Source organism: Cupressus sempervirens, chromosome 7, assembly GCF_028749045.1.
Source record: "Cupressus sempervirens isolate cs-2001-9-10 chromosome 7, ASM2874904v1, whole genome shotgun sequence".
Classification (NCBI taxonomy): Eukaryota; Viridiplantae; Streptophyta; class Pinopsida; order Cupressales; family Cupressaceae; genus Cupressus; species Cupressus sempervirens.
In genome coordinates, this window is record NC_143124.1 from 68,152,561 (window position 1) to 68,160,944 (window position 8,384).

General features: G+C 35.1%; 1 protein-coding gene across 1 annotated transcript in view; it reads right to left on the reverse strand.

Annotated features, from left to right (window-relative positions):
• LOC149545524 (disease resistance protein RRS1-like) overlaps nucleotides 1-8,005 on the reverse strand; it is a 30,762-nt gene extending 22,757 nt beyond the window's left edge. Inside the window, exon 1 of the mRNA XM_089793790.1 lies at nucleotides 7,886-8,005. Coding sequence (XP_089649916.1) covers nucleotides 7,886-8,005 — 120 coding nt within the window. The remainder of the gene's footprint in view (nucleotides 1-7,885) is intronic.
• Nucleotides 8,006-8,384: the final 379 nt, after the last annotated feature.

An 8,384-nucleotide genomic window follows, 5' to 3' on the forward strand; every position in this document is an offset into this window, starting at 1 on the left:
GCCAAACTTGATATGGTTTCTAAGTGTGGTAGAAATTTCATGGAAGCTAAGTGAGTCAAAATTACTATTGGAATTGATTTTATAGTTGTGTAAGCACTGATCATTTATTGTGAAGTTTCAAGGGTTATATGGTCATTTTTTGACTCATTTGCAATAATTCAAGATTGAAGAGAGCACAAAGAGCATAAGATGAATTAGATAAATTGATTCAAGCATTTGTAAACTAGATACAATTGCTACTCACCGCAAAACATCATATTTTTCAAGGTATTTATCTTATGTCAAGCTACATTCTTTGAATTTACACAAACCCTAGATAATTATAATGATGTCTAACTCTTCTTGTATTGTAGTTAATGATAGGGAGAGTTGGGATGAACAAATCAAAATTTCATGCTTCTTGCCTACTTTGAGACTTAAGGTGTCTTTCTAGATCACCAAATGGACTTATAGGATCCTTTTTAAGCAATGATCCCACAATCCTAAACCCTATTGCACTATCTTGATCAAACCTCACTTCTTGCTATCTGCTAGGCTCTCATACTAGATGGAGATTATTCAAGGTCTTCCAACAAAACTAGATCTTTTTGACCATTCTACACATCCAACTTGACAATTCTATCGATTTCACACTTTTTCCCCAAAATAGGGCTACAAGGAAGAGCCCCAATTAGACTTCTTGTTCCTACAAAATAGTGATTTTATCCAATTTCTTCCACTAACCAATCCAAATGGTCTTCATGTACCTCTATTCATATTGTGAGTACTTTGAGATTTTCTAGGTTTTAGACCTCAGAAATCTCATACAGTACATGTGCTAAAATTGAGGGTTTTTGAAGGTTTACAAAGTAAACTTGTTGTTTGGTTTTGTTAGATGTATAAATGGATTGTTTGCACCTTCTCCTTCTACCCAAGGAATCTCCTCTCACTCCCCTTTAGTCTCCATGTGTGATTTCCAAGAAATCTTTGCAACCCTACAAACAAGAAGCTCTATACTCTAATTATTCCCTAGTCGGGCATCCTCTCACTTGCCTAGGGCAAGAGCTTAAAAATGCTTCCCAGGATTTTGAGGGCCCTTCCTTTTTCCAAGATGTATTAAATTATGTACAATAACTATCCCTAACAGGTCATATAGTTCTTATAGTGGGATAGTGACTTACATCATTCCCAATACAAACTATTTGGAACAGGACAACATAATGGCTAGAAAGAAAAGATTTTTCAAACAATGAAATCAAACATAATAAAAGGAAACTTATTGAAACAAAGATATTCTAACCAACACTATCTACATTTTTAACTAGTAGAGTACACAAAATAAGGTTCAAAAGCCTTCCACACTCTGTATTTTAGCCTTTTTGCAGTCAAAAACTCATGCTACAACATGTAGTCCGTACAATAACCTGTCACTTCTATCAACTTTAGGGTTTGGGAAGATTTAATATATCATCCTAGGTCTTTCTCCTTCATAATGAGGGCTTTCATTGGCCTCCTTTAAGTTTGGAAAGGTAAATCAACATTTTCTTGCAAAACTACAAAATTGCAATATTTCTAGCGTAGCAAATTTTTCCAATTTTTCTTGCTTGCAATTTTTAACAATTCCTACTTGCTAATTAGCTATCCCTTAGCATTTCCAAGCTAAGGATCCATCCCTAGGCTAGAGGCCTATATTTTAGATTACTTATTTCTCCATGGCAAGGAATGCCTTGATTCTAAGAACATTTAATGACTCTTCTAAGGACATTTTATGACTTCCTATACCCTAGCTAACACACCTAGATCCTTGGACCCTTATTGTAATTATAAAGGCTCTCCTGGAGTGCAACACAACAAAATTTAAAATGGTGAGAACCATATGTTTCAAGTTACCCATGCACCATACTCCCTAAGAAAGAAGTCAAGTCCCCTTTGGGGACAAAAGGTAAAGATCAATACCCTGAAGCTTGAACAAATTCTCAAGGATCCATGTAGCCTTTGAGTCTAGTTTTCCTTGCCGTTTGACAAGGTGCTCTTTGTATGTGCCATGTCTAGTCTTGGTATGAATCTAAGAATCCAATATCCTCTCTACTTGAAGCTTGGGATTAGGGGGTAAAGATGTTGTTTGAGTATCCTTATGAATTTCTTCCACATGTTGATCCACCTTAGTAAGAGGCCCTTTATATTTGAGTAAGTCTGCTACATTGAAGATGGGAGAAATAGCTAGATCATCTAGCAGCCCAACCTTATAAGCATTTTTCCCATACTTGGCCAATATATGACATGGTCCAATTCTTCTCTTTGTTAGCTTTGTTGAGGTTCCCTTGTCCATTCTTGCTTTGTTTAGGTGAACCATGACCAAGTCCCTTACACCAAACTGTACTTCTCTCTTCTTGAGGTCATCTTTGTCCTTGATCTTCTTGGTGTTATCAATGAGGGATTGTTTTACTTGCTCATGCACTTCCTTCATAGATTGACTAAAATCTTCAGCATAACCACTATTAGGTACTTGACCATCTAGGTTTCTCAATTCACATACAACTCTAGGATGTATCCCATATACAATCTCAAAGGGACTCTTGCCCATAGTTCTATTAATGTTGTTATTATAAGAAAACTCTACTTGGTAAAGGACCAAATCCCATGTCAAACCATACTCCTTGGTTAAGTATCTTAACAAGTTGCCAAGTGTCATGTTGACCACTTCAATCTAACCATTAGTTTGAGGATGGTAGTGTGAACTAAAAGATAGATTGGTATCTATTCTTTGTCATAAAGATCTCCAAAAATGTCCCATAAATTTGTTATCCCTATCAGAGACAATGCTAGTTGGCATACCATGTGTTGGAGTTTTTCAACTATTAAGCACATAACTTAATACCAAGATAATAAAAGAGCACAACAATCTAATGATTAGCTACTTCCTCTTTGATTTTCTACTCTTTAGGCTCTGCAAACCCAAGGTGGGCATACCTTAGGGATGGAATATTTTGCAACTTGACACTGCATATATAATTTACTCCTTCCACAACAATACGCATCCCTTAAAAGCAATTTTTCTCACAATTATTCTGAAGTTTACAAATATTTCTGACAATAGAAGCTGACTAAACTCGGAGATTAAATACAAACAAGTGTTGACCAACATTGATATCCTTCAAAAATTAAAATGAAATTGGTTTTGAATTTAACCTTGACGCTCATTTATGATCTTTCCATCTATAAATTGAATTAGCTGGATCAGTGCCTCATCCATTGGGATTTAGAGTCCATTCAGTTCCCAGATCTCATTAAGTACTACATTACAATCACTACTATCAGCAATTCTTATTGAAAATCATTCTCACAAACATCCATCCCACTATCATGGAAATCCTATCAGTTTCACTAAAGCATTTATTTTATCCTTCTCTCCACCTCTACTGCTTTATCACGATATGCCTTGACTAAGATGTTCTTCATTTCATTCATAGTTTGCATTATCACAGAAAAAAAAATCATCAATGCATTCATTTTTGCCCCCCAATAATTCTTATCTTTCAAGGAGTTATAATCACAATCAAAAGCATTAATGAATTCTAAAATTTTATTGAAAACTATCCACTTTTCTTTTCTAACTTCCTACTCTTGTAATGAAAAAATATTTCTAATAAAATCTTCTGAGAAGTACACCTTTTGTATAATAGCCTTAGCTTTGGTTCTCTCCTTTAAGAGGTCATAGAATCCCTCTAGATCAATGTATCTTGCATGGGATTGGGCCATATGATATCTATCCAAAAACAAACTAAGATTCCTCCACCCTTTCTTAACAAAAACAAAATCATGAGCCACAATGACAATAGGGAAAAATGTGCCTTTACTTTTGCCTATCATATCCCTTTCCTCAATTGTTCCAATCTACCATAGCAATTCTACAATTCCTATCTTTAGAGGCACGTGGAAAGGTAAAACATGAGGTTTTCCCAAGAAACCATACACCCTAATCACAGTGGAAACATTTTATGGGATTATGTTCCCCCAATTATGACTAACCAAAAGTCACTTGGAATGATCCTTAGGTCTGATTAGTTCAAGTAGAGGCTATGGGATCCTTGGACTATCCCCTCTCAAGAGCAATCTAAGCCTTGATGCAAAGTATCAGTCAAATCTGACATAGCTGGCATCCTTGACTTCCCAAGTCATGTCAGCACTCTATAACTAAACTGGGGGCTTCTCTCCATCCCTTTCTAGTTCTAACTTCATTTCCTTAGAGAAGAAGGTAACTCCCTTGTAAAGATATATGTGCATCAACAAAGAATTCTAGCAAAAAGGCTTGTTTACCTTACCTAGAGATATTCCAACTAAACCATTATGAATTTCCTCAGATAGGAAAATAACAAAATCCAAAATTGTGCTCATTTCAAATTGCAAGGTCTAAGACATAATGAGAAAAATAGAACCTTGGATGTATTCTTGCTCATCCATCCCAAATATTTTGGTAGAGAGCAAAATATAGGGCTTGGGCTCTAGGATTAAATTATTTTTTCAGTAATGGCTCTAGGGTGCTTGGTGCAACTAGGGGTAATGCCCCAATCTTAACAATATGTTGTTGCAATGGCCCTGCTCTCAAAAATACCCTCTGTGCATTATATCTTGCCTGAAGATCATCCATATCAATTGTCTCATGGACTACATGGTTAGGGTTGAGTTTAAACACCTCACTAATCAATGCAGGTAAAACCCTAAAAATGTTATGTCCAACTTGATTATTTACAATCCTAGTGATGTGGTCATATTTCTAAGCCATATCAGACAATATATCACTATCAAAGAAAACCCCAAGAACCACCAATTAACTGATATCAAACTCCCAGACATTACTCAAAAGGGTGTCTTGGTTAAATTCAGCAAACCAATTTTTAAACAATTGTAAACCTCCTATAGAAACTTGAGTATCTCTTACCCAATTGGCTTTATCGTAAAAATCCTCACCCACAACCAACCTAGGGCTTTTTGTGATAAGCTCTTTGGCTTTTGTTAATTCATGTACAGAAAAAGGAAATTGTTCAAGGAAATCATCATGGATAGATCTCTTAAAGTAATCAGTGAGACTAGAGAATTCAGTTCGTGGAGGCATTTTGAAAATTCAACTTCACATAGTTCTAATTTCTTTATTTTCAAAAGTTTTAGACCACTTACGTTCTAAATTATGCTTCCTTTTCTCTGTAAATTGTTTTGTAATTCACTAAAACCTTTGCGAAATTTCATGGCCTAGCTCCAGAAACTCTTGTGATCTAAGAATTTTTTGCAATTGTGTGGTTTAATAATGTTGAATTTGTAAGTTATATCAGGGTGTTAAGGTCACACAAAGGAATTCAGAGCAACATTAATGTTCCTAACTATTAAATTTTTTGTTACATTTCAAATTTTAATTTCATCCATCAATCTTTTAGTATCAGACGACTTCACTTGAAAGAGAAAGCTTTTTAAATATTTGAGATCCTCACCATGTGTCAAGCAGACACTTCCCTACTTTGCTTAAAATTCCTACTTCATAAAGTAGTGAAGCACCAAATGTTGATCTTACCAAGATTGACAATCACAAGAAACAGTAATATCTTATAAATAAATCCTTTTGAAAAGTAGTTGCGCTGGCCCACTCATTTCCAACCTGGCCAACAGTAATTTATCTGGCCAATTAATTCACTCCATCTAGGTACCTTTTCCAATTTGGCATGAGTTAGCAATTTTTGTCACGCATTTCCAACCATGCCACATGATAGAATAGAACTTCCCTACTTTGTTTAAATTTCATGTAACTTCATATTGTGTGTAAGCACCAATCATTGATCTTACCAAGATCAATGATCATAGGAAATCATACCTTTATAATATCTAGTTAGCTAGACAAGCCAATAGAATGTCTCCCTTTTGCCAACATGTTTGACAATTGCCACGGTACAAACTTTGTTATTTCCTTTGCAAAGAGTGGGTCCATGACATCATTATCTACTCGTGTCTTATTGGTGCTTCCCCACTTTGTTTTAATATCAAGCACTTTCTCAAAGTGGTAAAGCACCATCCGTTGATCTCACAAAGATCAATAGTGGAACAATATGTATCCTTTGAAAAGCATGAAACACTAGCCATAACATCATCATGGATAGGTGTCATTGAGGTACTTACCTATATTGTTTTAAAAACTTGCATCTTGGGATAACAGGAAAGTGCCATCCATTCATCTGACAAAGATCAACAATGGAACAAAATCACATCAAGTAGTGCTAAGTCAAATACTTCAACAAATGAATGCATTACACTTGCCATAATAGTATCTAACACCTATCAGTAGTACTAATACTTCTTAGAGACTATAGAGCTAATCTCATTATATGCCAGATGTCATTAAGGTGCTTGCCAAAATGTCTAAGTACCTTTCACTTTCATCTTGCGAGTAAGTGCTAGTCATCAATCTCCCTAAGGTACATGGTGTAAAAGAAACACTTCTAAGAGTGGTATGTGACATTTCTGCTATCATCATCTTGGACAGGTGTCGACACAATGCTTCCCTGCTTTGTGTAAAAACCATGCAACTTTATATTGTGGATAAGCGCCAATCATCCATCTTACTAAGATCGATGGTTAACCAAAATTACTCATCTAAGTTTAGGTTTTTCATTTAATGCTTAGGAAGCATGACCATGGTTAAGGAAAGCTTGGAAATTAAGAGGTTTAATTCGTAGAAAATAAAATAAAGTAATCTTTGTAAAAAAGAAAACTTGAGATAAGCCCATCCTGCACTAATGTAATTTGGAATTTACATTTAATTAACTTTTTGAAAGCTAGGGCACACAACGAGGGTTTTTTTTTACTCTTAAGGAATTTTGAACTAGGGTTTTGATAGAGAAATACAAGTTTTGAAATATGACCCTAGGTTTTTTCACTATGAGGTATAACATATGACAAAGGGTGAAAAACCAAGCTAACAGTGGCTCTGTCTAGGGACAATGAATAAGCAAAAATTCATATGAGGGCTTAGAATCCCTAAGAGAAGGAGACCAAAAACTTGACTTTCCTTCAGCTTATTCTAAGAGAGCGACAATAGCGAGAAAAGAATATACAAGGATTATATAGGAGACACAAAGGATAAAAAAAATATAGAAACCCTAAAAACTATTGTTCATGGAAAAACAAGTATTCTTAGCAAAAATACCTCTTCATGAACTGTCCATAAACTAGTAGTTCAAGAATGTTAACTAATAGATCTTTGAGAATATAAGAGTCCTCTCCCCACATATCTTCAATTAGATAGGGACCTAACCATAAAGGGTCAAGCTTTCCATGTTTTCCTTTATCTTCAATTCTCACATTCCACATGAGGACTAAATCTTCAAGTTCCAGTTTCTTGCTCAATGTTTTCTTATCATTTAGTGTTTTGACTTGTAGTTGCAATTTTTGATTTTTGACAGATGCTTCTTTCTTGGTCTCAGCCAATCCTACCAACTCATCCAATCTTTCTTGAATATCATTAGTGATGTCTTCATCATACATTTGGATGTAATTATGTAATCCCATTAAAATGTTCTGAGGCATTCTTGCTTGGATCCCATATACAATATCAAAGGGTGCTACACCTATAGCCTTTTTCACAGTCACCCTGTTAACCCATATTGCTAACTACAATTTGGAACCTCAAGCTTTCTTGTTATCATCCAATGTTCTTTTTATCACTTTCACAAGCTCTTATTTGTGACTCATCTTGTCCATTTCCTTGTGGATGATAGGGTGAAGATGCTAATCTTGTAATTCCATACTTGTCACAAAATTTTATAAATTCATCAACTCTAAAACACATAGCATTATCTATCACAATCCTCTAAGGAAATCCAAATCTTGAAATAATGTTATTGAGAAAAAATTTGTTAACTACTTTAGCAGTTGCATTTCTTGTTGGAACTGCCTCCAGCCATTTTGTGAAGTAATCAATAGCAACCAATATCCATGAATAACCAATGCTAGGCTTGGGAGAAATCTGACCTATAAAATCCATTCCCCATTGCTCGAATGATGCTTGAATTTCTACTAGTTTTAATGGAGTGTTTACTAAAAAAATTCAATTTTCCTGCAAATCTCTAACAGGTGTCACACTTCCTAACCATTATCTGAGCATCTTTAAAAAAGGAAGGTGACTAGAATCTGGCTCTCATCACTTTGTGTGTAGTGGTCTTAGCCATATAATGTCCTCTACAGACTCCAGAATACATTTCACTCAACACTTCTTTTGATTTTTCTTGATCAACACATTTTAGTAGCACTCCTTCAAAATTTCTCCACCATAAGTTGTTTTGGACAATAATATATTTGATAGCTTGTGACTTGGTACTTCCTTTTTTATTTTTAGTCAAATGAGAAGGGGCTTCCATATGTTG